At 38.9% G+C, this 23,732-nt stretch overlaps 8 protein-coding genes across 12 annotated transcripts; 1 reads left to right on the top strand and 7 right to left on the bottom strand.

Annotated features, from left to right (window-relative positions):
- Positions 1–393: 393 nt before the first annotated feature.
- Positions 394–1,367, bottom strand: LOC124190508 (ARL14 effector protein-like). 3 transcript variants are annotated; one of them, XM_046583203.1, is made up of 5 exons: positions 1,069–1,367; positions 930–989; positions 779–862; positions 585–700; positions 394–487 (listed from the first exon to the last, which is right to left on the bottom strand). In XM_046583203.1, the coding sequence occupies exons 1-4, from the start codon at positions 1,236–1,238 to the stop codon at positions 616–618; spliced, it is 399 nt and encodes a 132-aa protein (XP_046439159.1). In that variant the 5' UTR covers positions 1,239–1,367; the 3' UTR covers positions 394–487; positions 585–615. The 3 variants fall into 3 exon arrangements, with proteins under 3 accessions (XP_046439159.1, XP_046439158.1, XP_046439160.1); XM_046583202.1 differs by having other exon boundaries at positions 394–700; XM_046583204.1 differs by having other exon boundaries at positions 394–700; positions 930–986; positions 1,069–1,358.
- Positions 1,368–1,618: 251 nt separating this feature from the next.
- LOC124190503 (secretory carrier-associated membrane protein 5-like) lies at positions 1,619–3,828 on the top strand. Its single transcript, XM_046583196.1, has 10 exons — positions 1,619–1,685; positions 1,767–1,992; positions 2,065–2,193; positions 2,259–2,340; positions 2,416–2,550; positions 2,622–2,778; positions 2,848–2,949; positions 3,026–3,072; positions 3,181–3,266; positions 3,380–3,828. The coding sequence occupies exons 2-10, from the start codon at positions 1,888–1,890 to the stop codon at positions 3,530–3,532; spliced, it is 996 nt and encodes a 331-aa protein (XP_046439152.1). The 5' UTR covers positions 1,619–1,685; positions 1,767–1,887; the 3' UTR covers positions 3,533–3,828.
- A 337-nt stretch (positions 3,829–4,165) lies between these two features.
- On the bottom strand, positions 4,166–5,837 carry LOC124190504 (complement factor D-like). The gene is made up of 7 exons (XM_046583198.1): positions 5,690–5,837; positions 5,417–5,573; positions 5,163–5,310; positions 4,961–5,068; positions 4,758–4,875; positions 4,579–4,676; positions 4,166–4,511 (listed from the first exon to the last, which is right to left on the bottom strand). Exons 1-7 carry the CDS (start codon positions 5,733–5,735, stop codon positions 4,410–4,412), a joined length of 777 nt encoding a protein of 258 aa, XP_046439154.1. The 5' UTR covers positions 5,736–5,837; the 3' UTR covers positions 4,166–4,409.
- Positions 5,838–6,696: 859 nt separating this feature from the next.
- On the bottom strand, positions 6,697–10,441 carry LOC124190513 (trypsin-1-like). 2 transcript variants are annotated; one of them, XM_046583209.1, is made up of 6 exons: positions 10,331–10,441; positions 10,088–10,250; positions 7,389–7,536; positions 7,195–7,305; positions 7,012–7,135; positions 6,697–6,899 (listed from the first exon to the last, which is right to left on the bottom strand). In XM_046583209.1, the coding sequence occupies exons 1-6, from the start codon at positions 10,425–10,427 to the stop codon at positions 6,697–6,699; spliced, it is 846 nt and encodes a 281-aa protein (XP_046439165.1). In that variant the 5' UTR covers positions 10,428–10,441. The 2 variants fall into 2 exon arrangements, with proteins under 2 accessions (XP_046439165.1, XP_046439164.1); XM_046583208.1 differs by lacking the exons at positions 6,697–6,899; positions 7,012–7,135; positions 7,195–7,305; positions 7,389–7,536 and adding exons at positions 8,838–9,311; positions 9,435–9,558; positions 9,635–9,745; positions 9,816–9,963.
- Positions 10,442–11,541: 1,100 nt separating this feature from the next.
- On the bottom strand, positions 11,542–13,105 carry LOC124190516 (trypsin-1-like). 2 transcript variants are annotated; one of them, XM_046583213.1, is made up of 7 exons: positions 12,983–13,105; positions 12,865–12,919; positions 12,612–12,777; positions 12,346–12,493; positions 12,156–12,266; positions 11,976–12,096; positions 11,542–11,881 (listed from the first exon to the last, which is right to left on the bottom strand). In XM_046583213.1, the coding sequence occupies exons 2-7, from the start codon at positions 12,911–12,913 to the stop codon at positions 11,679–11,681; spliced, it is 798 nt and encodes a 265-aa protein (XP_046439169.1). In that variant the 5' UTR covers positions 12,914–12,919; positions 12,983–13,105; the 3' UTR covers positions 11,542–11,678. The 2 variants fall into 2 exon arrangements, with proteins under 2 accessions (XP_046439169.1, XP_046439168.1); XM_046583212.1 differs by having other exon boundaries at positions 12,865–12,922; positions 12,983–13,079.
- A 299-nt stretch (positions 13,106–13,404) lies between these two features.
- Positions 13,405–14,924, bottom strand: LOC124190517 (trypsin-1-like). Its single transcript, XM_046583214.1, has 6 exons — positions 14,731–14,924; positions 14,471–14,630; positions 14,249–14,396; positions 14,065–14,169; positions 13,856–13,973; positions 13,405–13,770 (listed from the first exon to the last, which is right to left on the bottom strand). Exons 1-6 carry the CDS (start codon positions 14,798–14,800, stop codon positions 13,577–13,579), a joined length of 795 nt encoding a protein of 264 aa, XP_046439170.1. The 5' UTR covers positions 14,801–14,924; the 3' UTR covers positions 13,405–13,576.
- Positions 14,925–15,879: 955 nt separating this feature from the next.
- Positions 15,880–17,353, bottom strand: LOC124190514 (venom peptide isomerase heavy chain-like). Its single transcript, XM_046583210.1, has 6 exons — positions 17,200–17,353; positions 16,935–17,094; positions 16,719–16,866; positions 16,535–16,645; positions 16,338–16,461; positions 15,880–16,195 (listed from the first exon to the last, which is right to left on the bottom strand). The coding sequence occupies exons 1-6, from the start codon at positions 17,243–17,245 to the stop codon at positions 15,987–15,989; spliced, it is 798 nt and encodes a 265-aa protein (XP_046439166.1). The 5' UTR covers positions 17,246–17,353; the 3' UTR covers positions 15,880–15,986.
- A 374-nt stretch (positions 17,354–17,727) lies between these two features.
- Positions 17,728–19,228, bottom strand: LOC124190515 (complement factor D-like). Its single transcript, XM_046583211.1, has 6 exons — positions 19,069–19,228; positions 18,808–18,967; positions 18,549–18,696; positions 18,369–18,479; positions 18,172–18,295; positions 17,728–18,070 (listed from the first exon to the last, which is right to left on the bottom strand). The coding sequence occupies exons 1-6, from the start codon at positions 19,112–19,114 to the stop codon at positions 17,862–17,864; spliced, it is 798 nt and encodes a 265-aa protein (XP_046439167.1). The 5' UTR covers positions 19,115–19,228; the 3' UTR covers positions 17,728–17,861.
- Between the last annotated feature and the right edge of the window lie 4,504 nt (positions 19,229–23,732).

Raw genomic sequence — 23,732 nt, forward strand, 5'->3', positions numbered from 1 at the left:
TCCCACCCTTAATTATGCCACGATTTGACACACAATCTAGCTTGTATTTTTTTGTTTGTTTTTTTTTTTTTTTTTTGTTATCGCTTAATAGACATCTAGGTTTCCAGTACGGTACGGCCTAAAACGGAATTCTTTAGTCAAATCAAAGAAAAGATCGACTGACACCGATGCGGATGAATGACAGTTCGTTTGTGACAAGTTCTTGTATAAATAGTCAAAATACCGAATCTGACGCTGGATGACAATCGCGTTATTGAGACAAGGAGTGCGACGCACTCGATTGTTTCACCAGACACCAGTCCCGTTAGCCCCATTACCGTGTGCTGCAGACCATTAAATCAAGGTCTTCCGACAATCTTGTTTCTGTAGCCCTTCCTGTGTCAACTGTTTTTCGCATGCATTGCAATGACAAGTATCATTCACTCATATGACGCGATAGAAATTTACACAAGATCGTGGTGGTGCAGCTTCTAGAATACGAGCTAATCTGTACAAGTTGAAATTTGAATATTAATAGGCAAAATCACATCTTAAAAAAGGGAATTACATTGTAATACATTTTCAAGTACAAATAGCTCACATACTTATCAGCAGTTCAGCACAGAAGTGTTAAAATCATTGAGGGGGCAGATGTTTGTTCTTTATAACCTCAGTAGTCCCATCAACCGTAACAGTTTCTAAAACCCATCTGCGATTTACCCTAAATTAATTGAAAGATAATATTTAGACATAAAAAACAACAACAAGCAAGTGGTTATTAAGCAAAAAGTATGTTTACCTGCATTCTGTACCACACTTGGCAGATCTACACTTTGGGCAAGGGAAGAAACATCCAGGACAATTATCACTCAAGCAATCACACCTACAATAAATGTAGAGAAGTTTAATGAAATTTAAAATCAAATGACTTAAAATGAGACTGTACTTACAAGTCGGCTCCATCAAAAATTAGCAATCCTTTTTCATTGTACTGGTATCCAGCTTTCCTACTCCAATAACCAACCGTATTCAAAATTTATGTTAGTTAATGTCTATGGAAGAGACTGTAAATATCTTAAGATTACTGACTTGTCTCTTTTGTTATTGCCGTTCTTTCGACCGCCGTTATTAGTACTAGTGCTTTCGTTGCCACTTCCTGGTTGAGTTCGCATCTTTTTTCTCTTTTCTCGATTCGAATTTATTGGATCAAATTTGTCCATAAATTTGTCAGTATCGGACATTGCCATTGAAATCGCCATTTTAACACAAAAATCAAATTTATAGAATCAGGAAAATGGCAATACAAACTATAACTTAACACGAAAACAAGATCTTCTGACTTTTGAAGAAAGATTTGAGTTGGGAACAACAATACGTTTCGTCTGCTAGCTTTCTTCAAAACGGTACGTAGTAGTAACTAGATAAAGCCCCTACTCATTTTAATAAATTGTGTTCGTTTTCTTTTTCTTTTAGCGCTTTACATCCTACTTTCGTTAATTTAATTTCAGAATTTTGAAAATTTACAACCAGTCCAATCAATTATCTAATTATGGCAGTCAGACAATCGGTACTTTTTTTAAATTATATTCTTATAGCAAACCAAATAAAATAAGCAAACGTGGCAAACGATTACTATTACTAGCTTGAACGAAAACGTAACAAGCTAGAACAACATTTGTTCTATGCTTAATTTATTCATTCAAACAGTAATTAAGAATCATCAACTCAAAATCTGAAAGAGCCAATTTCGATAGAATAATTTTTTTTACTTTTGTTGCATTATCTAGCTGAAATACAACGTTCTTACCGCGCTTATCATGGAAGTTGACTAACCAACTGATAAGCGGTTTGTTTCTCGTGCGTGATGCGCCAAACTTTCGTGGTAAAGTGTTTGTTCCGACTTACACAATGCAGGACCCATCGCGTGGATTTGCTGTAGGAACGGATCCTTTGGCAGACTACAATCCTTTTGGCAATCCTTTTGCCAATAACCAAACTGCAGCCGCATCTGTGGTAACGAGTGGGGTGATGTTTTCAAAGAATTTTGTTTATTTTTAACCAATTTTTGGCCTTTCAACATTCAAGGACCCCAAAACCAAAGACCATGGCGCCAGCAAGCCGCCTTCTGTTCACGTTGCCCCAGTGATATCTCCTAAAGAGACTAAGAAACAGACACCCCAACAGCAGGTGTCTATGTCTGCTGAAGATTTTCTGGTATAATTTAAAAATAAAATATTCAAGGAAAAAGATATCTCACCGCACATATGTTACGATCGTAGAAACGCCAAGAGGAACTCGAGCGAAAAGCCCAAGAGCTACAGAAGCGAGAAGAAGAATTGCAAAAGAATGCATTATTCAATGGTCTGTTTAAAACTGGATCTCATTACTAAGAAACAATTCTAATCGAATTATCTTTGAATTTTTTCATCTGCGCAGCGAATAACAAGGCTAATAATTGGCCGCCTTTGCCCAAAAAGTTTTGCGTCGAACCGTGCTTTTATCAAGACATTCAAGTCGAAATCAAAGTGGAATTTCAACCGATCGTTAACTTGATTTACTACACTTGGCTGAGTATGAGTCAATACTATTTTCAAGAGGAAAAAAAATATTTACTAATTCTTTTGTATTACTTTTTTAAATAGTGCATGCCCTTTTGTATCTAGTGAATGTTGGAGGTTGTTTAGCATTATTCATTCAGATGGGAGAGGGAACTATGTTTGGCTTGTCCATTCTTTACTGCATCCTTTTCACACCTGCTTCGTATATTTTCTGGTTCAGACCAGCGTACAAAGCATTCAAGTAAGTCGATTACCTCCTCCAGCGTTATTGAATATTTGCCGTAATTAAGTCACGATTATATAATTGCAGATCGGACAGCTCCTTCAATTTCATGGTGTTTTTCGTCTTTTTCTTCTCCCAGTTGATCGCCACTATTATTCAAGCGGTCGGCATTCCTAATTTAGGAACTTGGTAATTATCGCTAATTTTAAAAAAAATAGTAATAATAATAGGTTTTTTTCTCTTATTTCTACGATGTTATTGACAGTGGGTTCATAGTTGGGTTGGCTGCAGTTGGTAGCCAAGAAAGTTCCGGTAAGTTTGCGCTGAAAATAATGTTATGCGTCATAATAATGGCCTGTTTTATTTCTTCTTTTTGTAATAATTTTTTGTATTATTATTTGGTTATTGCAATTACTATAGGAGACTTGGCTGTTGGAATTATAGTATTGATAATTGCTTGCGGTTTTGGATTGGTCGCATTCGGAGATTTCCTTCTCCTTGTCCGAGTAAGGATATTATTGTTATTATTATTACGGTTCCGTGCAGTACTTTGTGACCGCATCATCATCCGAACAGTACATGTTCAATTGTTCATAACTCCGTGCTATAATTTCTAAAGGTTAGCCGCCTTTACCGCAGCACGGGGGCTTCGCTGTCGAAGGCAAGAAGCGAATTCACTTCCGGAGTGATGGGCAACGAACACGTCCGTCAAGCTACTACGGACGTGATCACCAACACCGTTCGAGTTCAGATGGATAACATTGGGTTCTAGATAACAAGATAGATTATCAGTTCACTTTCTCTGTTTATTTTTCCTCGTTCGACATCCAGACTTACTATTGGATTTATCAATCTATGTATGTTTTAAATTTTGCATATATAATTTAGGGAGCTAGGTATATCAGCTGGTTAAATATATAATTAATACTGTATTAAGCGTTGTTGATGGGAAAGAAATGAGATCATTTCTAAATTTGAGAGAAACCCGAGGCATCGGGTACGATTCGCTTGGATAATGTTTCGGAAATTTGAGGCATATTCTCTAAAATACACATTCGATTCAATTAACAGTTATTTCCACTCAATTTACCCACTTTCAGCTGCTGTGACTCATTACGTCGTCTAGCCATAACTGCAACATCGTTTATTACACTCCTATTCGTGTACTCACCGTAAATCCTTTACTCGGACGCTGAGCTAACGGTTACTAACCATTTTTCTTCCTTTTCCCCTCGAATTATTCACGAAGTTCCTCTCTTTTAACGTTATTGTTGCATTTGTAACCAACATTGAAAGTAATATTTAATACGAAAAAGGGTATCTACTACGTTGTGTTGTATATAGAAACAAAATTGATATCCGTTCAACCAGTTTAGAAAATTTACCATAGCAAATCTGACCCTTTTTATTTACGCTTCGTTACAAGCTTTAATTTAATTGCTTGCAGTCTCATAAATTTCAAACATTTTATCTCTCAAAATTGATAAAAAAGCTGAAGGCATTTTCCGTGTGTATTTTATTGGATGGGTAGATCACCCGGGCTTTAATTTAAATCTGGTTGCGTTCACTAAATGTTGTCACTAGTGATAAACTGTTGCAGTATAGGCCTTGATACATCATATCTCGTCGTTTGAACACAAAATTATCAGTTAAGGGGCAGGTTGAAGTCCACCAATCTTATTGAGCCAAGCGTAGTATGCGGTAAGGCGGGTGTAGATTGTCGGTGCAAAGCCACTTCCGCAGCCGTTATTCTTTGAAAATAATAATGTGATGTCATTATTTGACTTTTTTTTTTTAATTGAATTTAGCGCGGGATACCTTCGACATAATTCCTATGGCGTAGGAGGTAGTGCCGATAGTCTGAACCAATGGGGAACCTTCGTCGTATTGACACGGAGATCCTACATCTGCCGGGGCTGTTAATTGCGCACGTAATAAAAAAATAAATTTTCCAGTTGTAATTAATTTTTTTTTTAAAATAACTGCAGTTGACTTACAGCCACCACCGCACAGCATGTAATTCGAATTAAATTCATCCGCGGTGTAAATTCCCGTGCAGGTAGCAGGCAACGTCACAGTTATCTCCCGTAATTTGGTTGATGGCGTACCACCTACCTGTAATTAATTTTGGATAGAGGAATTCACGACGTCGTTACACATTGTCATTAAATTGCGCTATGTTTTGCGTAAATTGAAGTACCGTAGTGGCCCCCCATCCAGCCAATTTGACTATGGTGCCACCAACTTCCTCCGCTTCGTCGTAGCGGATCAAATTGACTCGAGGGCCGAACGTAATCGTCGTGGCCATCTGTTGCATGTCACGAATAACACAATGCCCCATTTCAGATAAGAAAATAAGAAATATGCAAATGAGATTTCCAAATATTCGAGACAATATGTACCTGTAGCATGGCAATATCATGGAGTTTGGTGTCGGGCACGTAGCCTTCATTGACGATGATTTTGAAAACCGAAATCACTTGCTCGTCAACGTCCTGTGTAATTAAACTCACCTGAGCCACGACCACTTTGACTTGACTCGGTAAATAACTGTGGAAACGGAGATGGGCAACCGGTTCGTCAACCAACGGCGATGAAATTAAAGTTAAATTGTGTTTTCAAAATTGAATTTTTTTTTTTTGCTTGGCATTTATACCCGATGACGCAAGAGGCAGCTGTGACGACCCAACTGCTGCTGTAAATGAATCCTCCGCAAATGTGCTGCCCGTCGATCGTAATTGAAACTAAATGGGGTACGGCCGCTGAGAGTGCGGTGCCACCGGAAACACGCTCTTCGTCGCCTGCTGGCGCACCTATTTCACAAAAGAATGGCCACAATTATGACAACGAATTTGTCACGTTCTAAAATTTGGAGGCGGTAGTTGCGTTTTTCAAATTAAAACGATTTCATCATAGTTAGTTATACTACCTGCGGTCAGAACGACGAGAGCAGTCAACAGTGATAGGACTTTCATCTTGGGCTTTTGTATTCTCTTTGATTAAAGAACGTCAGATGGCGAGCTCTTTTGAGTCCCCAGTGACATTTTGGGTATTTTCCATCAAAGTAAAAACAAAAACAAAAGATAATACGACTAAGCCAACAATGACGTGACTGGGTTTTCAGCCTTAAATTATTTTCAATCCTTGAAGCCTTTTCTGATTAACTGATAGAAAGTTCGTGTCGTTTTTTACGTCATATGAGATGATGAAATAATAATCGTCAAGTGGACCAGATAGGCCTACATAAAATCTGGATGAAACAGGGTGGCAACAACGAAATCATGAATGATAATTTGATATGATATCTCCGTCAAACGTCGTATTATGACAATTGACCATGGCAACATATATAAAACTCGCTTGCATCGTTTCCTGTTGCGACGTGTTGCGCGTGTTGGAATCTAAAAATCTTATATCTATGAATATTTACCAGAGATATTTACGCATATTTACAAAATCTTGGTGGGCGGTCGGACTAGATAGTTAGCATAGGAGGCTGACCTATTTCTTGGTCATCGTTGACCCGGTGTATAATAAAAGAGAGTGTATCGGGCATTTACGCTAACAACGGAAGTTTTTGATGACATTTTTCGTTAGTTTATACTATCAATAATTGAATACATTAATTTTCCCTCTTATTTTAATATGTTGGAAAACTTTGAGTTTGACGTCGACCATATAGTACTGATATTGTGATATGCATAAAATTAAATGTCTTAATTTAGATAGACCAAACATTGTCAATTCATTTAGGGCAAGATGTTTCATCTTAATTATTTATTTGGAACTCTAAAAAAAAACAATATATTTTTTATGAGTTAACTGCATTATTTTGTGATTTTTATTTTCTTCCTTGACAACCAACGCGAACAATATATTGCGGGTTCAGTGAAGGGTAGATTTTCAAACTTTTCAAACGATGAATAACGAACTCTGTTATTTCAACAGCTGCGGGCCTGCGGTATGGAGAATCCAGGAGTAGTAGGTGCTCAAACGAGTGTATATGGTCGGCAAGCTCGGGTCAGCGCAGCCCTTGTTCTTCGACATGATGCCCACAACAATTTCTTTGGAAATTCCACTAGAATTTGTTCTTTGAGTCAGAGGTGACCCCTCGTCGTATTGACAAGGCGAAATGGTGCCTGAAATTATATTTCAAGGAAAATGAAAATGATTAATAAACAAAATCTATCAATTTATTCATTTTATTTTAGCTTTGGATTATTTAAAAATTTTTTTTTTTTTAGATTATACCTGTAGTTGAACCTGCACAAATCATCGAGTCCGGCTGAAACTCATCAATACTGAAAATTCCGCAATCTGCTGCAAGATCGTCAATGGGAGCCCAACGAAGTCTTGTAGCTGGAGATCCTCCATCCTATTGAGAAAAAGTGAATAAAATTACTTTTGCTCTTGCTGCTCGTTAGATTCACTCACATTAAGTGCTCCCCATCCGACGATATATGCGTCCCACGGTATAGCAAGCTCGTCGATTTCACCGTACCGGATTGGTTGAGCAGTTGGGCCGATTTCAATCGGTCGGGTCAGCTAACAAATTCAAATACGACATTAGTCGACGTTCTGTAAAGACAGATGCAGATTTTACCGAAGATTATTATTGTTAATTATACCTGAATCAGAGCGATATTGTGCATCAAAGAAACTGGATCGAATTGAGAGAATTCAATTAATTTATAAACACCGATGACTTGCTCCCCTGGATTAGGAGTGATGAGCGACAGGGCACCAATGGTAATCTTCAAATCCCCTTGATTTTTTCTGTGTAACAAGAAGTCATTGAGGTTGAAATACAACTTGCATTCAAAGTTCTACATTGATATGTTTAAAGTTAGTAAGTCATAACCCATGGACGCATTCTGCTGTAACCGTGTAACGACCCATCCATCGTTGTGGATGAATCCACCGCAAATGTGCTGATCTTGCAAAGAGATGGAAACGACGAAGGGGTACTCTCCTGCAGCTGCTTGAGTACCTCCTATGATTCGCCCTAATTCTTCATTAGGCGCCCCTGTGTTTTTGAATTGAGAGAAAAAAAATTATAAAGTTGCTGTATATTATAGTAAGAAAAAGAAAGTCTAACGCTTAGCAACTGCCAATGTTTACCTGAGACGAAAGTGACAAAAATGGTGAAAACAAGCGCATACACCATGGCTTTCTTCTCATAGGAGATAAATTTATTTATTAATAAGCAGCTTGAACTCATTCTGGTTTTGCTCCACGTAACTGTTTATAGCTAATTTCAGTGATTGTTTGAACGACACCTCCGTCTCACTGCTAAAGTAAAACAGGCTAATATGTCGCAATTATCACTGTCCACTTATACTGTTGTTGCTGCATCCATATTTACAAAATAAAATCGACCAGATATTAAAAATTTTTAATTCCCCTGTCATCTTTGCCCTGGTGATAAAATATCCTCGAAAATATCTACGTGCAGGTGAATTCGATGACATCAGGGTTTTATTAAATACACAAAATTGACAAAATGTTCCGGCAATTTAAAATACTTGCTGCCTAACCAAAGAAGAACATGCAGACGTACGACTTTGTACAACATCGCAATTCGCAAATTCCAAGGGCCTGCAGCCTGCTACAGTCTGGACTCTGGAGGAGCCATGGGAAGTATAGGAGGCTAAACGAGTGTAAATAAATAGCGCTGACACACTTCGGCCAGTGCAACCTTTATCCTTTAACACGATCAGGACATGATGCACACGAAAATTTCTTCTCGTATTCCTAAAGAAACTTTCTGTCTGAAAAATAAACCTGCCTAAATTAGCTTCATTTTGAGATAAGAACATATGCTAGATTTTAAAAATTCCCCTAACCCCTAACAAATTTGAAAAGCTGCTGTACGACAAGTTTTTTATTATTTTATTTTTAATTATCTTTGTTTGACTATACCACAAAGTAGTCCACCCGTTGTACTAGCTATTATCGAAAATAAATAAATGAATTTTTTTAAAATGATTTTGCAGGTTTAACGCACTGAACACGGGTGAACGGGGACGAATAAAAATATTTACCGGCTCGCAATAAGTGGGAATAAATGGCAGTCATTTTGCTGTGAGACCGTGTATTATTATATACTTGATTAAGGTTGTTTAAATTTATCTATAGGAAACTCCTTTAAAAAAAGAGTGAGACCATCATGCAATTAAGTAACATATGCATTTTCTACCAAATAAACATTTGAATTGAAAATAAAATTTTATTTCATATGATATCATGTGTATTATCGTTTTGCGACTTTCGATAAAATCAACAACTATAGTGTGATTTTTTTGGTAAAGGCATGGTGAGCAATATAAACTGTTGGAATTAAACTCGGTTTGCGTCTGGCTGTTGCCCAGCGTACTGAACAATCCAGTAATAGTAGGTGCTCAAACGAGTGTATATGGTCGGCAAGCTCGGGTCAGCGCAGCCCTTGTTCTTCGACATGATGCCCACAACAATTTCTTTGGAAATTCCACTAGAATTTGTTCTTTGAGTCAGTGGTGACCCCTCGTCGTACTGACAAGGTGAAATAGTTCCTAAAATAATATTTCAAGAAAAATGAACATGATTATTCATACACAAAATCTATCAATTTATTAATTTTATTAATTTTATTTGAGCTTTGAATTATTCAAAAACATTTTTTTTTTAGATTATACCTGTTGTTGAACCTGCACAAATCATAGAGTCCGGCTGAAACTCATCAATACTGAAAATTCCGCAATCTGCTTTAAGATCGTCAATGGGAGCCCAACGAAGTCTTGGAGATGGAATTCCTCCTTCCTATATGCATTATACAAATCGTAATAATTAAAGAAATTAAATTCTTATCGCTCTTATATTAGTCATCTTCACTTACGAACTTTGCACCCCATCCGACAATGTATGCGTCCCAGGGTAAGGCCAGCTCATCGATTTCATCGTAGCGGATGGGTTGAGCAGTTGGGCCAAATACAATCGGTCGGGCCAGCTAATACACATCATTATTTGACGTTAATGACTGCACATTTGACCGAAGACCTTTATTGTTAATTATATACCTGGATGAGAGCGATATTGTGCTTCAAAGAAACTGGATCGAATTGAGAAAATAAAACAATTTTATAAACAGCGATTCTTTGCTCCTCTGGATCAGGATTGATGAGCGACAGGGCACCAATGGTAACCTTCAATTCCGATTGATTTTTTCTGTGTAACAAGAAGTCATTGAGGTTGAAATACAACTTGCATTCAAAGTTCTACATTGGTATTGTTGTGTTCCAAGGTATAACTCACTGAACAGTGAACACATAGATTTTGTAAAAATTATTACCCATGGACGCATTCTGCTGCTGTAACGACCCATCCATCGTTGTAAATGAATCCACCGCAAATGTGCTGATCTTGCAAAGAGATGGAAACGACATAAGGGAACTGTCCTGTCCTATTTGCTTCGGAACCTCCTATGATTCGCCCTAATTCTTCATTAGGCGCCCCTGTGTTTTTGATTGAGAAAAAAATTATAAAGTTGTAAGAAAAAAAGAAAGTCTAACGCTTAGCAACTTCCAATGTTTACCTGAGACAAAAGTGACAAAAATGGTGAAAACAAGAGCATACAACATGGCTTTCTTCTCAAAGGAAATACATTTATATATTAAACAGTTTGAATTCATTCTTATTTTCTTCACGTAACTGTTTACAGCTAATTTCACACTGATTGTTTGACGACACCTCTGTCTCACTGCTAAAGTAAAACAGGTTCTACTATGTCGCAATTTTCGCAGTCTACTTACAGTATATATCTGTTGTCGTTGGCTCGTTGCATCCATTTTCAAATTCTAATCGACCAGCTAGATATTAAAAATTTTAAATTCCCCTGTCATCTTTGCCCTAGTGATAAAATACCTACGTGCAGGTGAATTGGATTACAGGGTTTTATTGAATACACAAAATGTTGCAATTTAATATACCTGCTGTCCAAATGAAAACGACTTTGTGTTACATCGCCAATTCCAAGGGCCTGCTACAGTGTGGAGAAGCCATGGTATGCTGAGGCTAAACGAGTATAAATAAATAGAGCTGACACACTTCGGTCAGTGCAACCTTATTTATTCTTTAACACGATCAGGACATGATGCCTATACAATTTCTTCCCGTATTCCCGAATCAAAAAATTTTCTGACAGAATCAAAGACGTTGTTTCTTTGTAGTACTGAAAAAAGGCAAAATAGTTTCAGAAGTTTTTTTAAGCCGATCAAAAATTTTTAATTCGGATAATTAAACTATGCGTAGCTTTAAACGACTAAGAAGTGAGAATTTGGTTATGCTCATGCAACCTTATTTCTACGATTTTTACGATTTTAACATTATCTACGCATTTTCACTGAGAAAGTAAATACGAGTTCTACTATGTCGCAATCTTCCAAATATCACCCGAAATAGATCTGTGTTAGCTAGTAAAACATTTACGAAATCATAACCCACAGATACTTAGGATTTTAAATTCCCCGGCCATTCTTGATAAATACTTAGGCTACATTTATGTTGTACATTTGTATTTTCGATTATAAAGAAATGTTGTGCTTCTGTCTCAATACAAAATATACATTTAGCAGTTAACAAATTACTTCCACTCACACTTACATAATAAAAAAAGCGTAGCTATAACGCTAGAACAATACGACCTATTCGACTTCGTGCTGAAGCCGAAAAAACAACGGACGCAGTAGCCCTAATATTGTAAATATTCACCGTAATTTTTAAAAATTATATTATTGAAAAATACAGTAACATGCGTAACATCGTTATTATTGTTGCGTGATTTACATTTGATTGAAACATAACTAATACATGAACGGTACTCGCGATTTTCCTGAAGGCGTGGACTACGGAAAAAAAAATTTTCGGTAGTAGATAACGCACTTTTATTCCCACGGCTGCGGGCCTGCGGTAAGGAGAAGCCAAGTAGAGTAGCTGCCCAACCGAGTATAAATAGTTGGCACACTAGGATCACCACAGCCATTGTTCCTCGACATGATGCCCACGACTATTTCTTCCGGAGTTCCGCTAGAATTTGTCCTTTGAGTCAGTGGTCCTCCCTCATCGTATTGACAAGGTGAAACCGTTCCTGAAATTATTTCAATCATAAAAATATAGATAAAAAAAAAAAAAAAAAAATTAATTGAGAATTATGATAAAACCGTCATTTCAGGGGGATATACCTTCAGTTGAGCCAGCGCAAATCATGGAGTCCTGCTGAAACTCGTCAACGTAAACTCCACAATCTGCTGCAAGATCATCAATCGGACCCCAAAGAAGTCTTGTAGTTGGGATTCCTCCTTGCTATTAAAAGGTAATAATAATGAGAAAAACAAATTTATCGCCGAGTCTTATTCACTCACAAAAGTTGCACCCCATCCGACAATGTATGCGTCCCAGGGTTGGGCTAGCTCATCGATTTCACTATACCGGATTGGTTGAGCAGTAGCGCCAAATAAAATCAACCGTGACAGCTAATAGATTCAAATGCAACATTATTTGACGTCTGATGTAGCTGTTGATTTTTTAACTGAGTGTTATTGTAAATTTTACCCTGACGAGAGCGATATCGTGTTTCAATGAAACAGGATCAAATTGATTATGTACGACAAAATCGGAAACGGTGATCTTTTGCTCCGCTGGTTCAGGAATGATGAGCGATAGGGCACCAACGACAACTTTAAATTCCGATTGATTTTTTCTACGCAATAAGGAGTCATTAAGTATGAAATACTATTTACATTCACATTTATATTATTGTGATCCAAAGTATAGGGACTATCTCTGAACGCACAGAATTTGATTGAATTATTTATTACCCGTGGACGCATTTTGCTGCTGTGATGATCCATCGATCGTTGTAAATGACTCCATTGCAAACGTGCTGATCCATCCGAGAGATGGAGACGACATAAGGGAACTGTTCTGTGTGATTCACTCGAGTTCCTCCTATAATTCGCCCTGATTCGCCATAATAAGGCACTCCTTTTTTTTATTTTGTAATTATAGATATAATGATTATGAATTCAATTGTTTCAAAAGAAGTAGAAAGATAGGCAATTGCATGTTTACCTGAGACTAAGGTGACGCAAATGGTAAAAACAAGAGAATGATGCAACATGGTTTTCTTCTTATAAAGAATGTACTTTATTAACAGTTTGAATTGATTCAATTTTATTTCGTGACGTACCTATTTACAGCTAAATCCAAAAATCATGAAAAAGTTTCAACGACGCCTCCGCGTGTCAGAAAAAATGGACAGGTTTTACTATATCGCAGTCTTCCAGCTATCTGTAGCTGTACATACATTTACAAAATCAAACAGGCCAGATCCAGATATTTAGGATTTAAAATTCCCCTGCCATCTTTGAACTCCTGATAAAATACAAAATAATACGTACAGGTTTACTTGATTATAGTCTCATGGGTTTTTTTGTTTTTTTACTGAATAAACATTATAATGTTCCTACCTAGTACCTACCGCTACTTAATGCTCGCTACCTAAAGGAAAACTGCAGTGATGACCTCACACTTGAATAGTAGATAACGTATACTATACACGTGATGCATGTCTAACGGATAACGAAAAAAAAATATGTTTACTAATATAGGTAATTAGTTCTAGTATATATTTTGGAACTCAATATCTCACTGATAGTATATAAGCAAACGAAATCTACAGGCTATTTGCTGGTTAGTAAAGGGCCTTTTTATGATGGATTAAACAATTCTTAATGCGCAATATAATTCGGTCGAAAAGGAATCATCATCATATTCGTGTCGATTAAAGGTTGGCCGGCTGTTGGCCAGCGGTCTGCTTCAGCCAAGGGTAATAGGATGCCAGACGGGTGTAGATAGTTGGCGGATAGGGAGCCACACAGCCGCGGTTCTTCGACATGATTCCGACTACAATGTTGCCTGTATCCGAGGATTGAACCAGTGGCGATCCTTGATCATAATCGCAGGGGCTAGTGGATCCTACACGACAATTCAGATAACAACACAAAAAACATTAACAAAACAAATTTCTGGACTGATAAAGGGCTTGACTTTTGCCTCTCACCGTCTCCAGCGCAAATCATGTAGTTGAAGGAATATTCGTTTTTACCATAAAACCGGCAGTCGGCTGTGAGGTTGAAAACGTTCGTTTTATGAAGTCTCTGTTCCCAAACACCTCCTTCCTATAATATGGCAGGGAGAGGATAAATGATGCATGTGACATGAGAAAAGCAACTCACTCTAAATATAATTTAATTGAGTCGATCTACATACTGATGTAACGCCCCACCCGGCGATGGTTGCCGTGTGAAGTGACTCGACCGGCTCTTCGTAGCGGATGGGTTTGACCGTGTCGCTAAAGACGATCGGCCTTTTTGTCTGTATAGAAAATATTTTTAAAAATTAATTTACGTGATATTTATTATTCAGTGAGTGGATATAGTAAAAGGAGAATCACGTTAATGAGCGCCAAGTCATCCATTTTATAAACATGGTCGAACGAGGGGTAGATACTGACGGAGAGAACTTCGATGTTTTGTTCATTGGCTTCGGGTGTTTCCAACACAAACGCACCCACCTTCACCTTCAGAGCCTCGTTGGCTTTACTGGAAAACCACCGCCAAACACACGAAAATCAATAATTGGCTGGTTAGAATTTAATGTGCTAAAAAAATCCTACCCAAAAAGGCAAGATGCTGTGGTGACGATGTTTCGATCGCTGTAGATGAAACCGCCGCAAATGTGTTGGCCGTTTTCCGAAATGGACACGAGCCACGGGAATTCTCCCCGAGTGGCTTCATAGCCATTCACAATCCGGCCGACGTTGTCGGTTGGCGCACCTTACAAAGCGGTATAAGTATAATTTATAGAGAGAGAAATTAAAAGCTAAAATCAGTTATACTTCGATAACGTTCGAATAGGTTATAGAGTGAGACTAACCTTGAGCTGAGAGGATGAGAGCAACCAAGGGGATCACTAACTGCATGGCGCTATTTAAATCCTTCATCATTAGAATTCTAACGAATAATTCACCGCTGCCTTTGCCTGCTTCTTGTTGTTTGGCTGTTGTTTTCTACTAGCGAAATGCTCGAAAACCTCTGCTGTCAATGTACCTATAACCAAAAATTGCGCAAATGTTGGATTATTTCACACGGTTTACAATTATATTACTGACCTGTCGCGTCGATTTCAAATTCCTTTATTCAGATACGTTATAAGCTATACAGAGTTTATTCGTGTTTGTTGATATGTGGAGCACATAAAACTGTCCATTTGACTTAAGATTTGAAATCCACTAGGTTACAATAAATCATTCAGATAATATTACACAGTCATAAATTTTATGTTGTTGGTATTATTTATAGTTTATGCGAAGATTTGGGTCAGTGACAATAATCCCCCCTCGGTTAAGGACTTTAGTTACTTGGGTGGTAGCTTACGGGAGCGAAGTCCTGCGTTTATAGACTCCGTTTTGTAGAAATTTATAGTTTGATAATTAATTAAAATGAACAAGATCACATCGATCCCACATAAGATTTGAGCAATAACACGATTACGGATTACCATAGATCCTATTTCTTGCTCGATCAGTTAAAGCAATTAAAAATTAATTTGTGTGAGTTAAAAGAAAAAAAAAAGAGCTTCATTTTAAGATAAGCACATATTGCTAGATTTTAAAAAATCCCCTAACCCCTAACAAATTTTAAAAGAGCTGTTGTACGACAAGTTTTGATTGGGATTTGGGGATTCTTATCTTGTTTTTTATTATCTTTGACTTTGTTTGACTATGCCACAAAGCAGTCACCCCCTTGTCTTAGCTATTATCGAAAATAAATAATTGAATTTTTTTTATTGTTCTGCAGGTTTAATGCACTGATCACAGGTGAACGGGGACGAAAGATAATTATTTGCCAGTTAGCAATAAGTGGGAATAACTGGCAGTCATTTTGAGAGACCGTATATGTTGTTATACTTGGTCAAGATTATTTATTGCCTATAGGCCTATGGGAAAGTCTTTAAAAAAAACAGTGGGACTATCAAGCAATTAAGTAACATGCATTCCCACCAAATGAACATTTAAATTGAATGTATGATATAATATAGGGATGTGTATTATCGTTTTGCGACTTTCGATCAAATCAACAACTATAGTGTGTTATTTTGGCCAACGCATGGTGAGCCATAAAGTGTTGGAATTAAACTCGGTTTGCGGCTGGCTGTTGTCCAGCGTTCTGAAGAAGCCAGGAGTAGTAGGTGGCCAAACGGGTGTAAATCGACGGAATGGTTTTGTCAGCGCATCCTTGGTTCTTCGACATGATGCCAACCACAATTCGTTCTGGAATGCCACCGTAATTAGCATCTTGGATCAAAGGGTCTCCTTCATCAAATTCGCAAGGTGCAACTCCTAAATGGCGCCAGAACCCAAAACAAATCAAATACTATAATAAATTTCTGTTTGAAGTATTACCCCCAAGTATCACACAATTTATGGCCATTGTCAGCCTGAGATGATAGAGGGGCGCAATATTTTGGTTTGTTTACTTTACCTTCGGAAGAACCTGCGCAAATCATGTAGTTCTTTTGGTACTCATCAATACCGTAATCTCGACACTCCGCATCAAGATTATCAATCGGTGCCGAACGAAGTCTTGTTGCTGGAGTTCCCTGGGGCTACATTATGTTCAAAGAATTAATTATGACCAAACAAAAGAATAACGTAGTATGTGCTTAAATTTTCCCTTACAAAAGTTGCTCCCCATCCGACGATGGCTGCAACCCAAGGTGTGGCCAGTTCGTCGATTTCGTCGTAGCGGATGGCCTGGGCGGTATCGCCGAAAACAACGGGACGGGACAGCTTTAAAAAAACAATGAATTCAAATTAAAACTTTGGCCATCTGTGATGAATAGTACTGGGTTGTTCTATATACCTCGATTAGGGCAATGTCGTGCAGTTTGGTTACACGATCATATCCTGAGAAAGTGATGTTCGAGAAAACTTCGATGATTTGCTCTTCAGGATCGGGAGTGATGAGGGACAGTGCACCAACGGTGACTTTGATGTCAGCTTTCAGTTCACTGGTATTTAGTAATTATTGAGAGTTGAGAACAATTAGGCGAATTTATTAATTTTTTTCAAAAATTACTCGATGATGCAAGATGCGGCCGTCACGACCCAACGGTCGTTGTAGATGAATCCGCCGCAAATGTGCTGATCTTTTTTCGAAATGGAAACGACGAAAGGGTAATCTCCTCTGGCTGCTTGAGTTCCTCCTACAAGTCTCCCTGATCCTCCATTAGGCGCTCCTGTGTATAGAGAAGATATAAATTATTTCTGGAGGTATAGCCAATACATTTATAATAAAGCCAGAAATCCCGGGTATTATATTAGCGACAACATTTGTATAATACCTGAGACGGAGGCGACGAGGACGGCGAAAACAAGCGCGTACAACATGACTATCACTTGCTAGAAAGAATTTTCTCGACTGTTGAAGTCTGTCCTCGCACCTTTTGACTTATAAGACAATTGGAGACGATGCTTCGCCTTATCAATTAATCTAGGGAAGAAAACTTTGGAGCGACGAGTTGGTAACTGATTTTAGTGAGATTTGAATCTATCGAAGGTTCGTTATACTTTATCAAAAAATGGTGTTGGGAAAATCAACACCAACACCAAATGATGATTTCATTGCATAATCGGTTGTATTACAATCGATGTGTGTCAAGGATTTTTATTGTTCCGCAACTCTCAGCTCAAACCGTCAAATCAAAATTTCCCATCGCATTTCTAATATCACTTTTGATTAGGCTGCAAGATAATGTCACAGGCCGATATCAATACAATAACGCAACTGTCAATAATTTTAGAAAAGTTCAGCAAGTCTTTGGAATTACGTTCGTCTTTTACACTTTATACATTCAGCACCGATTAGAGAATTGAAATTATTTAATGGTTTATTTCGACACAAGACTGTGAAACGTATTATTCAATAGCCGTCAGTGAACTGGATTTTGGGGCGGGTTGAAGCAACTATATGAACATTACACTTGATTTAGAGCGAAGAAGAAAGTTAGCGAGTCGGTGCCGGTTGTTGTCCAGCGGTCTGCAGAAGCCACGAGTAGTAGGTGGCCAAACGGGTGTAAATGGATGGAATGCTCAAGTCAGTGCAGCCCTGGTTCTTCGACATGATACCAACCACAATTCGTTCTGGAATGCCACCATAATTAGCCATCTGAACCAAAGGTGTTCCTTCGTCATACTGGCAAGGGGACACGGTTCCTTTAAAATGGATTTTCAAACAAAACAATGAGAATTGCGAATTTTCATTTCTGGATTTATCTATTTATTTATTTTTTTAGATAAGTAAACTGAAATCTCACCTGAGTCAGATCCGGCGCAAATCATGAAGTTCTGGATGTACTCATCGATACCGTAGGCACGACAATCGGCCATAAGATTATCGATGGAACCCCAACGAAGTCTTGTAGCTGGGATTCCTCCTTCCTATGTACAAATTGTGATATAATTAAAATAAAAAAATTCTTACCGCTCTTATATGAGTCTCGTTTTCACTTACGAAAGTTGCACCCCATCCGACAATGTATGCGTCCCAGGGTACGGCCAGCTCATCGATTTCATCGTACCGGATGGGTTGAGCAGTTGGGCCGAATACAATCGGTCGGGTCAGCTAATACACATCATTATTTGACATTAACAAACTGCGGACTTGACCGAAAAATATTCTTTTAAATTGTACCTGAATAAGTGCAATATCGTGCTTGTAATTAGTGGGATCGTATAGATCGAATGCGACAATAGATAAAATGGTGATGATTTGCTCCTCCGGATCAGGAGTGATGAGCGACAGGGCACCAATGGTAACCTTCAACTCCTCTTGAGGTTTTCTATGAACCATCAAACATCAATTATAACTCGCCAAACAACACAGTAAGAAGAAAGTAATAACTCTTGATTGATTTATAAGACATATATCACAACTCATATTTGCGCATTACCCAACAACGCATTTGGCTGTGGTAACGACCCATCGGTCGTTGTAAATGAATCCACCGCAAATGTGCTGATCTTGCCGAGAGATGGAAACGACGAAGGGGTACTCTCCTGAAGCTGCTTGGGTACCTCCAATAAGTCGTCCTGTTCCGGCATTAGGCGCTCCTGTTATGTGAAAACAAATTAGAGCAATTCAATCATACTCACATACTTAACGGTCTGTATTAAGAGAATCAACATTTTCCCTATCAGATTGTTTTGATTACCGTAGACTGAGGCGACGAGGACGGCGAAAACAAGAGCGTACAACATGGTTTGCGTTGACTGGGGAAGATTGTGATCAACTGTTGGAGTTGGGACTGATTGCGCTCCACTTTATATTATGGAAGCCGACCGCGCGGAGTTTGAACGACACCTCCTGATAGGGGCGTAGCTGCTGACGCTTGGAAACGTCAAAACATATCACGCTGTGTTGTAATAACTCTTAGCCTGTGTTGCTATCGACGCATAGTGCTACGTAAGTTAACCGTAGTTAATCTGGTCAGAAAATTTGTGAAATATGTTTGACTTTCAACCACCTGCCATTCAATTATAATTCGTTTAGATTTGCAACACGGATGTATTTGCAATTCTTTTCTTCCTTCTCCGACATTCTTTTTATTTTATTGCAATCGACAACATCCGTGAGCGATATTACGTCATCAGTTGCACTATACATTGTGAACGTCGAAAATCCAGGTTGATCTATGAAAATTGGAAAGGTTAAAACGGATTATAAACCTCAGATCGTCACCGGCCGATAAGGCGATTAATAAAAACCCTAGTCTCTAACGAACCGTGTCTTCGGACTGATATTTTGAACTCCAAGTTGATATCATGATTCAAGGATTATTGTCAACATCCCTTAACTTTATTTGGGAAAACCTTACGGACTGCTGTGCAGCAATGGGGTCATGTAATGCGTATTGATAAAGAGCAAGGGGAATTTATTTTACCTGATACGGATGGTTTTCCCTTTTTACTCGACCGAGCCGAGAACAAACAAAACGGAAAATATACATTTCAAACTTCTCGACATTCACATTCTCTAAATACCTAGGCTCGACATTTGATTTTAAAACGTGTAAAGATTCGATGTAAAACAACAAATGTCTCAGCTTTAAAATTCCAACAAATAGTTTCACCATGACGTCAACTCCCGAATCTCGGCGGATGTTCGGGATCGCGGTATAAAGGCGACGTAAGCGCGGACGATATCTAGCGCACAGTTATTTGCCCACCCATCAATCACGCTCTTAATGTATATGGATATGTGTCTCAATCTCTAAGCCAATCACGAGATATAATAGTAGTTCGGCTACAGCTACATACACATCCTATCGATAAACCAGCACCAGGACGGTCTCGTCCTTCGTCATCTCGTTGTTCAGGTATGTTTGCCCATAAGATTATTTTTTCAGCGATAAGAAACCTTTTGGGTTCAATAGCGGCACAGCGTTTTATTCAGCGCGTTTCCAATCGAAACGATAGATGCCGAACGAAACACGGGCTTTGAGCGTTCGTTGAGTAGAAAGTCGTCATCAATTTTGAAATGATATCTTGGCTTGTTTGCGCACCAGAGTGTTTTTATCCCACCGGATCGGACAGACACGCAGTCTGGATAGTATCAGGAATGCGATGGCAGATAGTTGAACTTAGTTCTGCCACCGCAAGGTAGATGGTGGCGTGGGGAAAAGCTTCAGCTATGCAAATTCGACCGGCAATAACAAAGTAAAAATCGTATCATATTTTTTTTTCTTTTTCAAAAGGCTTAAATAAGAATTAATTGTGAAATCATTTAAATGTAATATCGGAAATGTTTAAAATCATTTATGGAGTGCGGATGGAGTGGCCGATGACAGCTCTATAGCAGAGAAGAGCGGGTGAGCTGAGTAAAAAGGTGGGAAAATCACAAGAAAGAAGAGAAATTCTAGAAGAAGAAGAAGAAAAAATAACAATCAAATGACGTGCTGCTGCTGAAGGCGGGAAATTTGATTGACGGCTCATTTCGCGCAGCGCAGCACAAGGGCCTCTTTTCACCGCCGCCGACCCACGCCAGCCGCGCGTCTGGTTGGTGGTGAAACACGAAAAAAACAAGTGGAAGAAGAAGAAGAAGAAGAAGACCGAAACACACCACCACCACCAGCAACATAGCGACATCATAATCAGTCAAGAGTGTAGGGGCGTGGCCAGGTCCGTGATGATAAGGAGTCGACTATAACATGTATAAGACGAGGAGAGGGAAATAAAAAGCTTTCCGCGCGGTATGTATACTACACAAGAAAAAAGATGATGGAAAGAAAAACCCCCCCATCCACCAAATATAGGCAGAGCTATACAGCAGCAGCAGCAGCAGAAGCATATATATACTGCTGTGTGTGTGTGTGTGTTGTATTGTAGGCTGTCGGATTCTCTAATTGACACTCTTGAAATGTGCTCTTGTAATTTCGTTTGCCGACTTTTTCGGGGGAGACTATGAAAGTATAGCGCGCACTCTGCTCCACGGCTACCGGGCGGCAACTGGCAAAAGGTTGAAAATGGTAGAGATGGGGGGAGAAAGGTGCATATAATATTGCCTTATATACACATACATTTATGTAGATGTAGACATCAAGGGCTGCGAAGAAGAGAGGGGGAAGGGGATCCATCCGAATATAACCGCTTCGCATGTGTGTGTGTGTGTGTATATACCAAAACTCAATCCCAAAACGCGCTGGCAAATCAAAGAGACGACGAATGGAACCGCCGGGGCTTTCAGCATATAGCTTCTTCTTCTTCTCATAGGCCGTCGGTATATGGGAAACAGAAGCCCCGTCGTCTATGTAAAGTAGCTATAGTGTGCTGTGTGTAGTATAGATATTTGAAAACGAGGTAAAATAGAAAAAAAAAAGGCAACTGGGTGCGTGCTGCTGTGTCAAGAAACTCTCGGCTGTACCTCACTCACCTGATTATCGAATGCGTCGGCAGATTTTTTTGACGCTCACCGACCCCATTCTATAACCTTCGTTTTGATTCTTTTGCTTTATCTTTTCTTGTCTGTATTAGTAAATAGCGCCTGTAGGTTATTATTGTTAACGTCCCTCGGCAGAAAGAACTCTTTATAACAACAAGTTAAGAGACCCAGCAAACTGATTCTTATCGTTATCATCACCCAGCAGCACCGACCCCCATCACCGAATTTCCACCGGGCACATCATATATACATATAAGAAAAGATTGCGATGTTTTGTGTTGTTGCTGCCGGCCTTCTGTGTTGTGTACCTGGGCTCTGATGGCTCCTGGTTGTTACGGTCGCTCTGCATTTGTTATTCACGACAGCCGACTTTATTTTTTGGGGATTATCTCGGCGGTCCATCTCCTCTATTTTCCTATCCATCATCGCACCAATTTGATTTCCCCCAGCGTCTAGCTTATTTTTTTATTATTTGACTTCGCCTTTTACTAGTTGATTTTATTTAAATCACTTTAGGGCATCAACAGCAGTCGTCATTAGAGACGGACATATTTAGGAAACCACTAATAGTCGGAATCGGCGGCCGCCATCGAGAATGACCGACCAACTTAAAATTATGACTCAGTTTTGCGCCACTGATTTCAGTTGTTTACTCTCAAGTTTTCAAGGCGTGCCTACATAAACTTTTAGATTGCTGCGCAGTACATTTTCTAAAAAAAAAAAAAAAAAAAAATCTAAAACGTCACTCTCTTTCATCCGGATTATTATTATAAAGTCCTATTAAATCAATCAATATTATTTTTATTTCCCGGGGCGTTGATTCCGACGGATAATTTAAAAAATGAAGCAGATGACAATCACATTCTGATTGCTCTCAGCAGCATCAGCAGTTGAGACACACGCATCTATAATCACGTCAAGTGTCTAGTCTAGCAAAATATATAGCGTCAAAGATATACACTACTTCTATATATTTCAAAAGCCGAAAACTTTTAACAGCATCACCAATGTTGCTGGCTGGATGCAGGGGGGGGGACACATATCACGCAGGTTATGTCACGCCGTCAATTCGATTTGCAAAGTCAACTTTATAATTGCTTTCTAGCTACACATCTTTGAACTCTACACAGTGTATATACTGGTGCGCTCCTGGTGATATGCTTTCAAACCTTTCAACACTTTCCTTTGTGTGTCTAACACACACCTACATATATACTACACCCTGTGTACAGATTGACCTGAACTGCTGCTTATATTTAAAAGCCGCCCTCTCATGTCATTCCACCGGCGAATTCGATTGCTGTATATGCTCTAATAAAAAGAGAGCGCTCTTTCATCCTTTAAATATACAGTAGCAGCTATAGTAGAGTATAGTAGTCGTAGTAAGTGTTCGCCTAGACAGCCTCTCCATCATCCAATCAAAGACCTTTTATATATAGACCCTAGCTATTCTCTTGACGCGACAAATACGTGTCGGATTACTAGATAGATGTATAGTATACCTTTCCTTGTTATAAGGTGAAAGTGAGGGGGAGAAATGTTATCGAGAGTTTTCATCCGGGGGACCCTCAACATCATCCACCCCACCCCCCTCTTTCCTAAACGGCGCTAATCACGCTCGTCCAGAACAACCCCTTTTTTCGCCTTGTGTATATTATCCGCACCCGCTATACACAAGCAACCAACCGACTATTGCTATAGTCTATAATACATAACAGACATCTAAATATCTTATTCGATGCCGACTGATCCCCCCCAGATGATGCTGCCTAATCCTCCAGAGAGGTGGGGTCGTTGTACACAACGGAAAGAGGATCCCAGCTCAATGTCGGTACATATACTTCTACTGTACGTGTGTGTGTATGTGTGCAAAGATAAAATATTTATAATACCAGGAACAAAACTCTTTGACATATCTAACCACGTTATTTGTGCCGG

This window comes from Daphnia pulex, chromosome 3 (genome assembly GCF_021134715.1).
Source record: "Daphnia pulex isolate KAP4 chromosome 3, ASM2113471v1".
NCBI classification, from domain to species: Eukaryota; Metazoa; Arthropoda; class Branchiopoda; order Diplostraca; family Daphniidae; genus Daphnia; species Daphnia pulex.